The sequence below is a fragment of the Phoxinus phoxinus genome (genome assembly GCF_949152265.1).
Source record: "Phoxinus phoxinus genome assembly, chromosome: 6".
NCBI lineage: Eukaryota > Metazoa > Chordata > Actinopteri > Cypriniformes > Leuciscidae > Phoxinus > Phoxinus phoxinus.
Genome location: NC_136881.1, coordinates 44,942,695 through 44,959,987, shown reverse-complemented (window position 1 = coordinate 44,959,987; position 17,293 = coordinate 44,942,695). Strand labels below are relative to the sequence as shown.

At 51.2% G+C, this 17,293-nt stretch overlaps 2 protein-coding genes across 2 annotated transcripts; one reads left to right on the top strand and one right to left on the bottom strand.

The window, feature by feature from the left end:
* Nucleotides 1-794: 794 nt before the first annotated feature.
* Nucleotides 795-15,016, bottom strand: zbtb45 (zinc finger and BTB domain containing 45). Its single transcript, XM_079616026.1, has 6 exons — nucleotides 14,883-15,016; nucleotides 12,680-13,582; nucleotides 12,458-12,577; nucleotides 6,698-6,841; nucleotides 6,367-6,631; nucleotides 795-3,043 (listed from the first exon to the last, which is right to left on the bottom strand). The coding sequence occupies exons 2-6, from the start codon at nucleotides 13,556-13,558 to the stop codon at nucleotides 2,715-2,717; spliced, it is 1,737 nt and encodes a 578-aa protein (XP_079472152.1). The 5' UTR covers nucleotides 13,559-13,582; nucleotides 14,883-15,016; the 3' UTR covers nucleotides 795-2,714.
* LOC307000429 (uncharacterized protein) lies at nucleotides 3,053-5,385 on the top strand. The gene is made up of 2 exons (XM_079616027.1): nucleotides 3,053-3,416; nucleotides 3,634-5,385. Exon 2 carries the CDS (start codon nucleotides 3,979-3,981, stop codon nucleotides 4,609-4,611), a length of 633 nt encoding a protein of 210 aa, XP_079472153.1. The 5' UTR covers nucleotides 3,053-3,416; nucleotides 3,634-3,978; the 3' UTR covers nucleotides 4,612-5,385.
* Nucleotides 15,017-17,293: the final 2,277 nt, after the last annotated feature.

Sequence of the window (17,293 nt, the reverse complement as noted above, 5' to 3'; positions counted from 1 at the left end):
ACAATTCAGACTTTTTTTTATTATTCTGAGCTGTAAGAAGTCAGAATTGAGGGATACAATTGTGAGAAGAAAAGTCAATCGCCTCTTAAAAAAAAATAATCAGTGGCGGAAAAAACTGAATTCTGAGAAAGAAATTCACTTTTATTTTTAATCTGTGGCGTAAACAAGCTTCCACACATTATTATTTACAGCTATGTGCAGAACAAGCGTGACACTAAAGCTCTGCTAACAGACGATCACACACGATCCGGGGGTCTGCAGATGAAGAAAGGAGGCGCAGGCGCGAGGCACGACACACACGATCCGGGGGTCTGCAGATGAAGAAAGGAGGCGCGAGGCGTCACACACACGATCCGGGGGTCTGCAGATGAAGAAAGGAGGCGCAGGCGCGAGGTGTCACACACACGATCCGGGGGTCTGCAGATGAAGAAAGGAGGCGCGAGGCGTCACACACACGATCCGGGGGTCTGCAGATGAAGAAAGGAGGCGCGAGGCGTCACACACACGATCCGGGGGTCTGCAGATGAAGAAAGGAGGCGCAGGCGCGAGGCGTCACACACACGATCCGGGGGTCTGCAGATGAAGAAAGGAGGCGCAGGCGCGAGGCGTCACACACACGATCCGGGGGTCTGCAGATGAAGAAAGGAGGCGCAGGCGCGAGGTGTCACACACACGATCCGGGGGTCTGCAGATGAAGAAAGGAGGCGCGAGGCGTCACACACACGATCCGGGGGTCTGCAGATGAAGAAAGGAGGCGCAGGCGCGAGGCGTCACACACACGATCCGGGGGTCTGCAGATGAAGAAAGGAGGCGCAGGCGCGAGGTGTCACACACACGATCCGGGGGTCTGCAGATGAAGAAAGGAGGCGCAGGCGCGAGGCGTCACACACACGATCCGGGGGTCTGCAGATGAAGAAAGGAGGCGCAGGCGCGAGGCGTCACACACACGATCCGGGGGTCTGCAGATGAAGAAAGGAGGCGCAGGCGCGAGGCGTCACACACACGATCCGGGGGTCTGCAGATGAAGAAAGGAGGCGCAGGCGCGAGGCGTCACACACACGATCCGGGGGTCTGCAGATGAAGAAAGGAGGCGCAGGCGCGAGGCACGACACACGATCCGGGGGTCTGCAGATGAAGAAAGGAGGCGCAGGCGCGAGGCGTCACACACACGATCCGGGGGTCTGCAGATGAAGAAAGGAGGCGCAGGCGCGAGGCGTCACACACACGATCCGGGGGTCTGCAGATGAAGAAAGGAGGCGCAGGCGCGAGGCGTCACACACACGATCCGGGGGTCTGCAGATGAAGAAAGGAGGCGCAGGCGCGAGGCGTCACACACACGATCCGGGGGTCTGCAGATGAAGAAAGGAGGCGCAGGCGCGAGGCGTCACACACACGATCCGGGGGTCTGCAGATGAAGAAAGGAGGCGCAGGCGCGAGGCGTCACACACACGATCCGGGGGTCTGCAGATGAAGAAAGGAGGCGCAGGCGCGAGGCGTCACACACACGATCCGGGGGTCTGCAGATGAAGAAAGGAGGCGCAGGCGCGAGGCGTCACACACACGATCCGGGGGTCTGCAGATGAAGAAAGGAGGCGCAGGCGCGAGGTGTCACAGTGCGTTTAATGCAGACTCATGCAGCGTACAGCGAGCACATGCTAGATACCACAACCAAAGCCAGTAGAATAATGAGATCCACGATCCCGCAGCATACAAGCCAAACATATCATATCACCATAAAAATAGCATTTAAGCATATACTTGATAAAAAATGTAAAAATGGAGGTTGATGTTGAAATTAAAAAATGGAGGTAATAAATCTGCTCTGAAGTCTCTTCAGGTCCTGAGGTCATTGTGGTTTCTGATGAGTCATGAAAACACGTAAGAAACGGATTAAAGCCGTGGAACACTGGAGCGGGCGTCCGGCCAGGACTGCGTTTAGTGTGAGCCAGTCCGTGAGGTTTGTGTGTTCGTGAGGTTCTCTGGGTTGTTGGTGAGTGTGAGAGGAGTGAGTGCCAGGAAGATCCGCCCATGATGTGCTCTCCGTGTGTGAGTACGCGAGTGATGACCTCCTGTCTGACCAACACATCCGAGTCATCATGTCCTGGCTCGTCACAGCTGTATCATGGCAGTGGATGGCTGTCTGCCGGAAGCTAGTTATTTTAGTCTTAAATATGGATATATGGATACACGAACGCATCGCTTCACTTCAGAAGACCTTTATTAACCCCGCAGAGCCTGTGGAGCACTATGATGGACAGATGCACTTTTATGATGGACAGATGCACTTTTATGATGGACAGATGCACTTTTATGATGGACAGATGCACTTTTATGATGGACAGATGCACTTTTATGATGGACAGATGCACTTTTATGATGGACAGATGCAAAAAATCTGCCTTTAAACTTGAAAGAAATAAAGATTTGACATTTATCGTGATAATTATCGATATCGACTGATATAAAAAACTTATCGTGATCATTTTTTTGCCCATATCGCCCAGCCCTATGATGGACAGATGCACTTTTATGGACTTCAAAAAAATATAGAGCCATTCACTGCCGTTCTAAAGCTTGGAAGAGCCAGGATATGTTTAACCAAACTCCGACTGTGTTCGCCTGAGAGAAGAATGTCATACACCGCTAGGACGGCTGGAGGGCGAGTGAGTCATGGGCGGATCTTCATGCTAGTGTGAACGCTCCGCTACAGCGGTCTAGGAGGCTCCGCCCGGCCCACTGGCCCCGCCCTGCTCCAGGTGGCTGCTGTGATTGGAGGGTTTGCTGGGCGTGTGCTGGTGCTGCAGGGCGTGTCTCTCCAGCAGCGTGCGGTGGGTGAAGGCGCGCTGGCACACGGCGCAGGTGAAGGTGCGCTCCACGCGGTGCGTGCGCATGTGCACGTTCAGCGAGCTCTTCTGCGTGAAGCGTTTGCTGCAGACGGAGCACTGGAAGGCCCTCACGCCCGTGTGCACCACCATGTGCTTCAGCAGGTAGTCCCGCAGCGAGAACGAGCGCCAGCAGATGCTGCACTGGTGCGGCTTCTGGCCTGCACACACACACACACACACACACACACACACACACTTCAGTACATATATAACACATGTTCACAGCCAGAACCAGAACTATAAAACTATAATGACTAGAATGACGGCTGTTTAAAGGCAGGGTAGCACTATATTAGCGCTCACACCAGTAGATAATAGCTAAAACGATAACTATAATTCGCCTTTGGCTAAGCCACGCCCTAGAATGTAGATTGACCAATCACAGTGCAGCCGAGAACGAGCTCCACAGCGGTCCGACACTTGTTCACAGCGCTCCATTGACTTTAACACCGGCGTCTCGTATGTCTATTACCGTCGTAGTTTTATCAGAAATATGGTTAACCGTTGTGCCTGGGGCGTTTGTAACCAGAGGTGGATAGTCCAGGTTCAGAAAGTAAAAGTCCTCCTCAGTATTTTGTTCCAATCACCTGGATTTGCTAATTAGCACAGTTTTTCAGCAGGAGATAGAACTAATTAGTGAAATCAGCTGACTGAGTTCATGGGTGGAATAAACATATGGCAGGACTTTTACTCTCTGACCCCTGGACTTTCCACCTCTGTTTGTAACACAGATACGTGTTTCCCAGAGAGGCTGGAGGGGTGTCCGTTTTCCCCTTCCCAAAACCGTCAAACCTGACAAGTGTCGTCTTTGGATTAAACTGTGTGGACGTCCTCAGTCAGCCAAACCCCTCAAGATCAACAACACACTTTTGTCTCTAATGGCGCTTTTCCATTACCAGTACCAGCTCGACTTGCCTCGTCTTGGCTCGGCTCGCTGTTCGCTCCGTTTTCCATTGCAGACAGCACCTCCACAATAGTACCTGGTCGTCATAGCGACGCGACACACACCCGCTACCCACACACACAGGACAATGGAGGAAATCGAGTGTATGCTGTTTTACATAATAGGTTAAATGCAAAGAAAACTGAGGTCATGACCTACAACGTTCCACCAGAACATCACCCTCTGATAACAGAAGGAGACACTGTGCTGACAGAAGTTGAGGACTTTAAGTACCTGGGCGCATGGGTCAACTCAACTGAGCAAGATCTAAAAGTGAGGAAGGCACTTGCATGGAGGGCCCTGAACGGCATGAACAGTGTATGGAACTCCAACCTCTCCCGCCAAATCAAGCTCAGCTTCTTCTACGCGACAGTAGAGTCTGTTCTCCTTTACGGCAGTGAATGCTGGACCCTGAATCCAACCCTAGAGAAGTCCCTGGACGGGTGCTACACCAGGATGCTGCGTGCAGTGCTTAACATCAGTAAGAGTGTGCATGTAACCAACAAAATCCTGTATGAGGGAGTATCAAGAGTGAGCAACAAGATTGCTGCGAGGAGAATGAGACTTGCAGGACATTGCCGAAGGCATCGAGAGCTGCCAGCCAGCAAGCTGGTGCTATGGGAACCAACACATGGCCATCGGTCAAGAGGACGCCCCACGCTCACATACGTGGACATACTCAAGAGGGATGCAGGAGCCCAGAGCACCAACGAACTGGCCAGATGCATGGAGAATCGGGATGCCTGGAGGCAACGATGGAAGGCTCGTCTGAGGACGACCTAGAGAGACGCAATCTCTGGCCAAACTATTTAAGAATGTCGGGGTTATTCAGGATACTCCGTCTGGCGCGTGCAATGATGACGCAGGGAATAGTGACGATTCTCTCTGACCAATCAGCAGTCTGCCGTGTTTCACGTCACATTTTAGTATTGCCTCAGCTCGCTCAGCACGCTCAGAACCTCGCCGAAGGTGATATGAAAAAAAGTATCTGGAAGCAGGAGCAGGTTCAACTTTTACACTGTGGAAAACCAAACAGAGGCGAGCCAAGGCGATCTGGTACTGTGCAGTGGAAAAGCGCCATAAGATACATTTAGCTTTTAACCTGACTGTGAGTTACACTAGTTAGACAGGTTTAGGTCATGATTTCGGTTCTCTGCCCTGATTGTTGATACGCTGCTAATAAACACAACTTTATACTCGCGTAGTCCTTTGCTTTGTAATAACGATGATAGAAGTGAATAGAGACCCAGCTCTGCATGAACAGTGTTGCTCCTGATATTGTGAGTCCCAGTCTCCGTCTCCATCAGGATATGATGCGGTGGGTCATGTGTTGACTGTGACCGTTATGCTTTTGCCTCTATTTGGATCTTGTTGTTGCTTGCGTGTCACCGGTATGTCTTGAATAAAGCCTTCGAACGCACACTGTGTTTGCTGTAGTTCTTGCACGTACCGGAGTGTGTGAACATGTGTTTGCTGTAGTTCTTGCACGTACCGGAGTGTGTGAACATGTGTTTGCTGTAGATCTTGCACGTACCGGAGTGTGTGAACATGTGTTTGCTGTAGATCTTGCACGTACCGGAGTGTATGAACATGTGTTTGCTGTAGATCTTGCACGTACCGGAGTGTATGAACATGTTTGCTGTAGATCTTGCACGTACCGGAGTGTATGAACATGTGTTTGCTGTAGATCTTGCACGTACCGGAGTGTGTGAACATGTGTTTGCTGTAGATCTTGCACGTACCGGAGTGTATGAACATGTGTTTGCTGTAGATCTTGCACGTACCGGAGTGTATGAACGTGTGTTTGCTGTAGATCTTGCACGTACCGGAGTGTATGAACATGTGTTTGCTGTAGTTCTTGCACGTACCGGAGTGTATGAACATGTGTTTGCTGTAGATCTTGCACGTACCGGAGTGTATGAACATGTGTTTGCTGTAGATCTTGCACGTACCGGAGTGTATGAACATGTGTTTGCTGTAGATCTTGCACGTACCGGAGTGTATGAACATGTGTTTGCTGTAGTTCTTGCACGTACCGGAGTGTATGAACATGTGTTTGCTGTAGATCTTGCACGTACCGGAGTGTATGAACATGTGTTTGCTGTAGATCTTGCACGTACCGGAGTGTATGAACGTGTGTTTGCTGTAGATCTTGCACGTACCGGAGTGTATGAACATGTGTTTGCTGTAGATCTTGCACGTACCGGAGTGTATGAACGTGTGTTTGCTGTAGATCTTGCACGTACCGGAGTGTATGAACGTGTGTTTGCTGTAGATCTTGCACGTACCGGAGTGTATGAACGTGTGTTTGCTGTAGATCTTGCACGTACCGGAGTGTATGAACATGTGTTTGCTGTAGATCTTGCACGTACCGGAGTGTATGAACGTGTGTTTGCTGTAGATCTTGCACGTACCGGAGTGTATGAACGTGTTTGCTGTAGATCTTGCACGTACCGGAGTGTGTGAACATGTGTTTGCTGTAGATCTTGCACGTACCGGAGTGTATGAACGTGTGTTTGCTGTAGATCTTGCACGTACCGGAGTGTATGAACATGTGTTTGCTGTAGTTCTTGCGCGAGCGCAGCGACTTCCCGCAGTGGCTGCAGTCGAAGGACGTCTCGGAGCCCTGCGGCGCAAAGCTCGGACCTGCAATGCATGCTGGGGTGGAGGGGGGCGGAGCCGGGGTCAGGGGAGCAGGGGGCGGGGCCTGCTGGCACGAATCAGCCAAGCCATCGATCACCATGGGTCCGCCCACGAAGAAGGACTGGCTCTGTGATTCGCTGGCAGGAAACTGGAACAGCATCTGAGGACAGAGACGTGCGTTAGCAGAGCAGCGGTTACGCGTTACACGCCTAGCGGCAGGTCAGACCTGGCTCCCGAGGTTCTGCGAGGCCGGCGGCGGCGAGAGCGGTTTGTTGACGCGGCTGCGCGGGTTCGAGCCCAGAGACGCCTGCGGATCCGCCTGAGACCAGAAGCCGCCCGGGAACACGCCCGAGTCCTCGTAGAATCCACCCTGAAACACACAAACACGCTAGTTGCGACCGCCGTGTGTCAGTGTGTGTGTTACCTGTGCAGCTGAGCTAGTGTGAGCCGCGTGTCACAGTGTGTGTGTGTGTGTGTTACCTGTGCGTAGCTGGGCTAGTGTGAGCCGCGTGTCACAGTGTGTGTGTGTGTGTGTTACCTGTGCAGCTGAGCTAGTGTGAGCCGCGTGTCAGTGTGTGTGTGTGTTACCTGTGCGTAGCTGAGCTAGTGTGAGCCGCGTGTCACAGTGTGTGTGTGTGTGTTACCTGTGCAGCTGAGCTAGTGTGAGCCGCGTGTCAGTGTGTGTGTGTGTTACCTGTGCGTAGCTGGGCTAGTGTGAGCCGCGTGTCACAGTGTGTGTGTGTGTGTGTTACCTGTGCAGCTGAGCTAGTGTGAGCCGCGTGTCAGTGTGTGTGTGTGTTACCTGTGCGTAGCTGGGCTAGTGTGAGCCGCGTGTCACAGTGTGTGTGTGTGTGTGTTACCTGTGCAGCTGAGCTAGTGTGAGCCGCGTGTCAGTGTGTGTGTGTGTTACCTGTGCGTAGCTGAGCTAGTGTGAGCCGCGTGTCACAGTGTGTGTGTGTTACCTGTGCGTAGCTGAGCTAGTGTGAGCCGCGTGTCACAGTGTGTGTGTGTTACCTGTGCGTAGCTGAGCTAGTGTGAGCCGCGTGTCACAGTGTGTGTGTGTTACCTGTGCGTAGCTGAGCTAGTGTGAGCCGCGTGTCACAGTGTGTGTGTGTTACCTGTGCGTAGCTGAGCTAGTGTGAGCCGCGTGTCACAGTGTGTGTGTGTTACCTGTGCAGCTGAGCTAGTGTGAGCCGCGTGTCACAGTGTGTGTGTGTGTTACCTGTGCGTAGCTGAGCTAGTGTGAGCCGCGTGTCACAGTGTGTGTGTGTTACCTGTGCGTAGCTGAGCTAGTGTGAGCCGCGTGTCACAGTGTGTGTGTGTTACCTGTGCGTAGCTGAGCTAGTGTGAGCCGCGTGTCACAGTGTGTGTGTGTTACCTGTGCGTAGCTGAGCTAGTGTGAGCCGCGTGTCACAGTGTGTGTGTGTGTTACCTGTGCAGCTGAGCTAGTGTGAGCCGCGTGTCACAGTGTGTGTGTGTGTGTGTTACCTGTGCGTAGCTGGGCTAGTGTGAGCCGCGTGTCACAGTGTGTGTGTGTGTGTTACCTGTGCAGCTGAGCTAGTGTGAGCCGCGTGTCACAGTGTGTGTGTGTTACCTGTGCGTAGCTGAGCTAGTGTGAGCCGCGTGTCACAGTGTGTGTGTGTGTGTTACTTGTGCAGCTGAGCTAGTGTGAGCCGCGTGTCACAGTGTGTGTGTGTGTGTGTTACCTGTGCAGCTGAGCTAGTGTGAGCCGCGTGTCACAGTGTGTGTGTGTGTGTGTTACCTGTGCGTAGCTGGGCTAGTGTGAGCCGCGTGTCACAGTGTGTGTGTGTGTGTTACCTGTGCGTAGCTGGGCTAGTGTGAGCCGCGTGTCACAGTGTGTGTGTGTGTGTTACCTGTGCGTAGCTGAGCTAGTGTGAGCCGCGTGTCACAGTGTGTGTGTGTGTGTTACCTGTGCGTAGCTGGGCTAGTGTGAGCCGCGTGTCACAGTGTGTGTGTGTTACCTGTGCGTAGCTGGGCTAGTGTGAGCCGCGTGTCACAGTGTGTGTGTGTGTGTTACCTGTGCGTAGCTGAGCTAGTGTGAGCCGCGTGTCACAGTGTGTGTGTGTGTGTTACCTGTGCGTAGCTGAGCTAGTGTGAGCCGCGTGTCACAGTGTGTGTGTGTGTGTGTTACCTGTGCAGCTGAGCTAGTGTGAGCCGCGTGTCACAGTGTGTGTGTGTGTGTGTTACCTGTGCAGCTGAGCTAGTGTGAGCCGCGTGTCACAGTGTGTGTGTGTGTGTGTTACCTGTGCAGCTGAGCTAGTGTGAGCCGCGTGTCACAGTGTGTGTGTGTTACCTGTGCGTAGCTGAGCTAGTGTGAGCCGCGTGTCACAGTGTGTGTGTGTGTGTGTTACCTGTGCAGCTGAGCTAGTGTGAGCCGCGTGTCACAGTGTGTGTGTGTTACCTGTGCGTAGCTGGGCTAGTGTGAGCCGCGTGTCACAGTGTGTGTGTGTTACCTGTGCGTAGCTGAGCTAGTGTGAGCCGCGTGTCACAGTGTGTGTGTGTGTGTTACCTGTGCGTAGCTGAGCTAGTGTGAGCCGCGTGTCACAGTGTGTGTGTGTGTGTTACCTGTGCAGCTGAGCTAGTGTGAGCCGCGTGTCACAGTGTGTGTGTGTGTGTTACCTGTGCGTAGCTGGGCTAGTGTGAGCCGCGTGTCACAGTGTGTGTGTGTTACCTGTGCGTAGCTGAGCTAGTGTGAGCCGCGTGTCACAGTGTGTGTGTGTGTGTTACCTGTGCGTAGCTGAGCTAGTGTGAGCCGCGTGTCACAGTGTGTGTGTGTGTGTTACCTGTGCGTAGCTGGGCTAGTGTGAGCCGCGTGTCACAGTGTGTGTGTGTGTGTTACCTGTGCGTAGCTGGGCTAGTGTGAGCCGCGTGTCACAGTGTGTGTGTGTGTGTTACCTGTGCGTAGCTGAGCTAGTGTGAGCCGCGTGTCACAGTGTGTGTGTGTGTGTTACCTGTGCGTAGCTGAGCTAGTGTGAGCCGCGTGTCACAGTGTGTGTGTGTGTGTTACCTGTGCGTAGCTGAGCTAGTGTGAGCCGCGTGTCACAGTGTGTGTGTGTGTTACCTGTGCGTAGCTGGGCTAGTGTGAGCCGCGTGTCACAGTGTGTGTGTGTGTGTTACCTGTGCGTAGCTGAGCTAGTGTGAGCCGCGTGTCACAGTGTGTGTGTGTGTTACCTGTGCGTAGCTGAGCTAGTGTGAGCCGCGTGTCACAGTGTGTGTGTGTGTTACCTGTGCGTAGCTGGGCTAGTGTGAGCCGCGTGTCACAGTGTGTGTGTGTGTGTTACCTGTGCGTAGCTGAGCTAGTGTGAGCCGCGTGTCACAGTGTGTGTGTGTGTTACCTGTGCGTAGCTGAGCTAGTGTGAGCCGCGTGTCACAGTGTGTGTGTGTTACCTGTGCGTAGCTGAGCTAGTGTGAGCCGCGTGTCACAGTGTGTGTGTGTTACCTGTGCGTAGCTGAGCTAGTGTGAGCCGCGTGTCACAGTGTGTGTGTGTGTTACCTGTGCGTAGCTGGGCTAGTGTGAGCCGCGTGTCACAGTGTGTGTGTGTGTGTTACCTGTGCGTAGCTGAGCTAGTGTGAGCCGCGTGTCACAGTGTGTGTGTGTGTTACCTGTGCGTAGCTGAGCTAGTGTGAGCCGCGTGTCACAGTGTGTGTGTGTTACCTGTGCGTAGCTGGGCTAGTGTGAGCCGCGTGTCACAGTGTGTGTGTGTGTGTTACCTGTGCGTAGCTGAGCTAGTGTGAGCCGCGTGTCACAGTGTGTGTGTGTGTGTTACCTGTGCGTAGCTGAGCTAGTGTGAGCCGCGTGTCACAGTGTGTGTGTGTGTTACCTGTGCGTAGCTGGGCTAGTGTGAGCCGCGTGTCACAGTGTGTGTGTGTGTTACCTGTGCGTAGCTGAGCTAGTGTGAGCCGCGTGTCACAGTGTGTGTGTGTTACCTGTGCGTAGCTGAGCTAGTGTGAGCCGCGTGTCACAGTGTGTGTGTGTGTGTTACCTGTGCGTAGCTGGGCTAGTGTGAGCCGCGTGTCACAGTGTGTGTGTGTGTGTGTGTTACCTGTGCGTAGCTGAGCTAGTGTGAGCCGCGTGTCACAGTGTGTGTGTGTTACCTGTGCGTAGCTGAGCTAGTGTGAGCCGCGTGTCACAGTGTGTGTGTGTGTGTTACCTGTGCGTAGCTGAGCTAGTGTGAGCCGCGTGTCACAGTGTGTGTGTGTGTGTTACCTGTGCGTAGCTGGGCTAGTGTGAGCCGCGTGTCACAGTGTGTGTGTGTGTGTTACCTGTGCGTAGCTGAGCTAGTGTGAGCCGCGTGTCACAGTGTGTGTGTGTTACCTGTGCGTAGCTGAGCTAGTGTGAGCCGCGTGTCACAGTGTGTGTGTGTGTGTTACCTGTGCGTAGCTGGGCTAGTGTGAGCCGCGTGTCACAGTGTGTGTGTGTGTGTTACCTGTGCGTAGCTGAGCTAGTGTGAGCCGCGTGTCACAGTGTGTGTGTGTTACCTGTGCGTAGCTGAGCTAGTGTGAGCTGCGTGTCACAGTGTGTGTGTGTGTTACCTGTGCGTAGCTGGGCTAGTGTGAGCCGCGTGTCACAGTGTGTGTGTGTTACCTGTGCGTAGCTGGGCTAGTGTGAGCCGCGTGTCACAGTGTGTGTGTGTTACCTGTGCGTAGCTGAGCTAGTGTGAGCCGCGTGTCACAGTGTGTGTGTGTGTGTTACCTGTGCGTAGCTGAGCTAGTGTGAGCCGCGTGTCACAGTGTGTGTGTGTGTGTGTTACCTGTGCGTAGCTGAGCTAGTGTGAGCCGCGTGTCACAGTGTGTGTGTGTGTGTGTTACCTGTGCGTAGCTGGGCTAGTGTGAGCCGCGTGTCACAGTGTGTGTGTGTTACCTGTGCGTAGCTGGGCTAGTGTGAGCCGCGTGTCACAGTGTGTGTGTGTGTGTTACCTGTGCGTAGCTGGGCTAGTGTGAGCCGCGTGTCACAGTGTGTGTGTGTTACCTGTGCGTAGCTGAGCTAGTGTGAGCCGCGTGTCACAGTGTGTGTGTGTGTTACCTGTGCAGCTGAGCTAGTGTGAGCCGCGTGTCACAGTGTGTGTGTGTGTGTGTTACCTGTGCGTAGCTGGGCTAGTGTGAGCCGCGTGTCACAGTGTGTGTGTGTGTGTTACCTGTGCGTAGCTGAGCTAGTGTGAGCCGCGTGTCACAGTGTGTGTTACCTGTGCGTAGCTGGGCTAGTGTGAGCCGCGTGTCACAGTGTGTGTTACCTGTGCGTAGCTGAGCTAGTGTGAGCCGCGTGTCACAGTGTGTGTTACCTGTGCGTAGCTGGGCTAGTGTGAGCCGCGTGTCACAGTGTGTGTGTGTTACCTGTGCGTAGCTGAGCTAGTGTGAGCCGCGTGTCACAGTGTGTGTGTGTGTGTTACCTGTGCGTAGCTGAGCTAGTGTGAGCCGCGTGTCACAGTGTGTGTTACCTGTGCGTAGCTGGGCTAGTGTGAGCCGCGTGTCACAGTGTGTGTTACCTGTGCGTAGCTGAGCTAGTGTGAGCCGCGTGTCACAGTGTGTGTGTGTGTTACCTGTGCAGCTGAGCTAGTGTGAGCCGCGTGTCACAGTGTGTGTGTGTGTGTGTTACCTGTGCGTAGCTGGGCTAGTGTGAGCCGCGTGTCACAGTGTGTGTGTGTGTGTTACCTGTGCGTAGCTGAGCTAGTGTGAGCCGCGTGTCACAGTGTGTGTTACCTGTGCGTAGCTGGGCTAGTGTGAGCCGCGTGTCACAGTGTGTGTTACCTGTGCGTAGCTGAGCTAGTGTGAGCCGCGTGTCACAGTGTGTGTTACCTGTGCGTAGCTGGGCTAGTGTGAGCCGCGTGTCACAGTGTGTGTGTGTGTGTGTTACCTGTGCGTAGCTGGGCTAGTGTGAGCCGCGTGTCACAGTGTGTGTGTGTGTGTGTTACCTGTGCGTAGCTGGGCTAGTGTGAGCCGCGTGTCACAGTGTGTGTGTGTGTGTTACCTGTGCGTAGCTGGGCTGATGTGAGCTGTGTGATGCGTTTCCTCTCTCGTCGATCTCAAACAGCTCCTCCCCTTCCTGCACGCCCTCGTTCTTCACAACCACCTGCTCGCCGCCCAGCACCTGCACACACGCATCACAGCTAATGCTAATCTCTGCTAATCTAACACACACACACATCAGAGCCAATGCTAATCTCTGTTTGACAAAAGTGTGAAGCATTACCTGCAGTCTCAGCGGCTGCCTCTGTTTGCGCGTGTGCGCGGTCTGTCTATCTCTGTCGGCGTCTCTGTCGGCGTCGTGTGCATCTCTCTCGTCGTCTTCGCTGAAGCGCTCCACGCCGCTCACCAGCTCCTCCGCCACACCGCCGTACTCCTCCGCCATCTGCCCGCGCTCGTTCGCCGCGCCACGCTCCGCGCTCAACATGTAGCTGATCTCTTGCGAGCAGCTCGAGGGCTTCAGCATGGCCCCGCCCCCTGCTACGCCAAGCCCCTCCTCTCTACACATTGCCCCGCCTCCTAACTCGCCAAGTGGCATTAGAGCGCCGACTCCGCCCCCTTCCAGACCGCCACCGTCCGTTGGAGCTCCGCCTCCCAGAGCGGCCGCCATTTCCGAGCCGCAGTCGTAGCCGTAGCCCGTCAGCGTCGCGCTCTCCCGCCCCTTCCCGTCGGCCCCACCCTCCTCCTGCTTAGGCCCCGCCCCCCCACCGGAGGCTCCGCCCCCGCGCCGCTGCGAGATGATCTGCGTGCACTCGTCGATGACGGTCTTGATTTGCAGAATGGAGGCAGCGGTGAGGATGCAGAGCGCCTGCGAGTGTAGCACGACTAGCGAGCCGCTGTACATGAAGTCCACGAGCTGCCGCACCGTCTCCGCCGGCACCAGCGGCGGCACCGAGATCTCCGAGTGGCCCAGCAGGAGCTTGTCCTGGAAGAAGGGGCTCCCGGCCGCTAGCACGCAGGCGTGGGCCCGCAGCGAGGCGTCGTGGATGCGCACCGTGACGTCGCAGAACAGGCCTTTACGCCGCTGCGATCTCAGGGCTTCCAGAACCGACTGGCTGGAGTTGTGGAGGTGGATGTAGTGGACGGCCTCTGGACCCGACGCCATGACCCGACCCGACTCACTGTGACTCTAAACACATTTAAATAACACATTCATAAATAATATTTGATTTTTATACGTTTATTTGTATATGGACAGTACAAAAAAACATGATCCCAGTCAAAGCTGGAAAATATGTATTGCACATAGAGAGTATAGTGAAAGCTAATTTGCATCTCAGGTTCCTAGAAAGGCTTTTTTAGACAATAAAAAAATAAAAAATAAATATTTTACATACAAGGCTTGAAATTAACACCCGCCACATGCGGGTAAAGATCAACTGTGGCGGGTAACGCTGTCAAATCACGAGCAAATTTGGTGTGTTACTATTTATGTTTAGCTCACTTTGCGGAGGAAGAACGTGTAAGACAAATCTGCACAGATTTAGCGCAAATACTCGTGAGTCATCATGATATATTAAACACAGCGCATTGCAGAATCTGCGCATATCTGGCTTGCTTTAACATGCCGTCACTACGCAACAAATAACGACGCGCTTGTTCATTTGCATTGAAGCAATAGCGAAGATTGAAAAGCATTTAGTTAACAGAAAAAGTCATTATTATTTTCCAACATCCTCATTTGTTTGTTTTGTTGTTCTTTGTACTGTATTGAACTGTCCACCTAAAACATGTTTTTGGTGATGAGGATGAAAGAGGAAGGCAGGAGATGGCTGGATTACAGGATTTGGTTTGAATAATAAATTATTATATTATATACTTTTTTTTTTTTGGCTAGTAGAAGTTCTGAATTGCCGGTAACTTAAACATTTAGTAGTTAAATTGGCCGGTGAGTGAAAAAATTAATTTCAAACCCTGATTATATATAATTAAAGCTGCAGCTACTTCTCTGTGTTTATGTCTATGACGCATCACGTAGATTCTGTGTTCCTCCGCAGTGGTACGACCCCGACCAGTCTAATATAGTCCCAATATTAAACACTTTTTATACTGTAGTGATTCAGGATCATAAGACAAAAACACGGTTTGGAAAATGGATTAATGATGTACTCATTATGTGAATAGTAAAAAAATTTACACAAAAAAGTAACAGACTGCAGCTTTAAATATAAAATAAATAATTATACAAACACACATAATTTGTTGTATAAAGCGCTATATAAATAAAGGTAACTTGACTTGACAAACACAAACGTCTTCAGCATCGCTTATCGTTGAAACTCGTGTGACTGAAACTCAACGTCTACAGGCTGTCACGTGTAATTAAGACTATATGAAATGCAGAATGAATCATTATGCTCACTTCTGCTCTACGTGTTTATGGTTTACACTGACATCTATAGAGCTCATACGGACGGTCACACGCTCACCTGCAGATGTGTTTAAAGTGCACTAACACGCTGCTGCGCGATCATTACTGCTTTAATATCGATCTCGGTTTTATTTGCGAAGATTCGCGACGGACCGAAGCTTCTCTGCGCTCACGGGCCCCGATATCCGCGAGCAGCCCGTCAAAATAAAAGCCTCCAACATCATATAGCAGCCCGTCAGAATAAAAGCCTCCAACATCATATAAAAGCCTCCAAAATCATATAGCAGCCCGTCAGAATAAAAGCCTCCAACATCATATAGCAGCCCGTCAGAATAAAAGCCTCCAACATCATATAGCAGCCCGTCAAAATAAAAGCCTCCAACATCATATAGCAGCCCGTCAGAATAAAAGCCTCCAACATCATATAAAAGCCTCCAAAATCATATAGCAGCCCGTCAGAATAAAAGCCTCCAACATCATATAAAAGCCTCCAACATCATATAGCAGCCCGTCAGAATAAAAGCCTCCAACATCATATAGCAGCCCGTCAAAATAAAAGCCTCCAACATCATATAAAAGCCTCCAAAATCATATAGCAGCCCGTCAGAATAAAAGCCTCCAACATCATATAAAAGCCTCCAAAATCATATAGCAGCCCGTCAGAATAAAAGCCTCCAACATCATATAGCAGCCCGTCAAAATAAAAGCCTCCAACATCATATAAAAGCCTCCAAAATCATATAGCAGCCCGTCAGAATAAAAGCCTCCAACATCATATAAAAGCCTCCAAAATCATATAGCAGCCCGTCAGAATAAAAGCCTCCAACATCATATAGCAGCCCGTCAGAATAAAAGCCTCCAACATCATATAGCAGCCCGTCAAAATAAAAGCCTCCAACATCATATAAAAGCCTCCAAAATCATATAGCAGCCCGTCAGAATAAAAGCCTCCAAAATCATATAGCAGCCCGTCAGAATAAAAGCCTCCAACATCATATAGCAGCCCGTCAAAATAAAAGCCTCCAACATCATATAAAAGCCTCCAAAATCATATAGCAGCCCGTCAGAATAAAAGCCTCCAACATCATATAAAAGCCTCCAACATCATATAGCAGCCCGTCAGAATAAAAGCCTCCAACATCATATAGCAGCCCGTCAAAATAAAAGCCTCCAACATCATATAGCAGCCCGTCAAAATAAAAGCCTCCAACATCATATAAAAGCCTCCAAAATCATATAGCAGCCCGTCAGAATAAAAGCCTCCAAAATCATATAGCAGCCCGTCAGAATAAAAGCCTCCAACATCATATAGCAGCCCGTCAAAATAAAAGCCTCCAACATCATATAAAAGCCTCCAAAATCATATAGCAGCCCGTCAGAATAAAAGCCTCCAACATCATATAAAAGCCTCCAAAATCATATAGCAGCCCGTCAGAATAAAAGCCTCCAAAATCATATAGCAGCCCGTCAGAATAAAAGCCTCCAAAATCATATAGCAGCCCGTCAGAATAAAAGCCTCCAAAATCATATAGCAGCCCGTCAGAATAAAAGCCTCCAACATCATATAAAAGCCTCCAACATCATATAGCAGCCCGTCAGAATAAAAGCCTCCAACATCATATAGCAGCCCGTCAAAATAAAAGCCTCCAACATCATATAGCAGCCCGTCAAAATAAAAGCCTCCAACATCATATAAAAGCCTCCAAAATCATATAGCAGCCCGTCAGAATAAAAGCCTCCAACATCATATAAAAGCCTCCAAAATCATATAGCAGCCCGTCAGAATAAAAGCCTCCAAAATCATATAGCAGCCCGTCAGAATAAAAGCCTCCAAAATCATATAGCAGCCCGTCAGAATAAAAGCCTCCAACATCATATAGCAGCCCGTCAAAATAAAAGCCTCCAACATCATATAAAAGCCTCCAAAATCATATAGCAGCCCGTCAGAATAAAAGCCTCCAACATCATATAAAAGCCTCCAAAATCATATAGCAGCCCGTCAGAATAAAAGCCTCCAACATCATATAAAAGCCTCCAAAATCATATAGCAGCCCGTCAGAATAAAAGCCTCCAACATCATATAGCAGCCCGTCAAAATAAAAGCCTCCAACATCATATAAAAGCCTCCAAAATCATATAGCAGCCCGTCAGAATAAAAGCCTCCAACATCATATAAAAGCCTCCAAAATCATATAGCAGCCCGTCAGAATAAAAGCCTCCAACATCATATAGCAGCCCGTCAAAATAAAAGCCTCCAACATCATATAAAAGCCTCCAAAATCATATAGCAGCCCGTCAGAATAAAAGCCTCCAAAATCATATAGCAGCCCGTCAGAATAAAAGCCTCCAACATCATATAGCAGCCCGTCAAAATAAAAGCCTCCAACATCATATAAAAGCCTCCAAAATCATATAGCAGCCCGTCAGAATAAAAGCCTCCAACATCATATAAAAGCCTCCAACATCATA

What these genes read in the sequence shown, in the direction of transcription:
- zbtb45 (XM_079616026.1), bottom strand. Translation starts at nt 13,558, where the DNA reads ATGGCGTCGGGTCCAGAGGCCGTCCACTACATCCACCTCCACAACTCC. An exon ending in ATCAGCCCAGCTACGCACAG is followed by an intron (nt 6,842 to 12,457) that starts GTAACACACACA and finishes TGTGTGTTTCAG; the next exon opens with GGTGGATTCTACGAGGACTC. An exon ending in ACACATGTTCATACACTCCG is followed by an intron (nt 3,044 to 6,366) that starts GTACGTGCAAGA and finishes GTGTGTGTGCAG; the next exon opens with GCCAGAAGCCGCACCAGTGC.
- LOC307000429 (XM_079616027.1), top strand. Translation starts at nt 3,979, where the DNA reads ATGACCTACAACGTTCCACCAGAACATCACCCTCTGATAACAGAAGGA.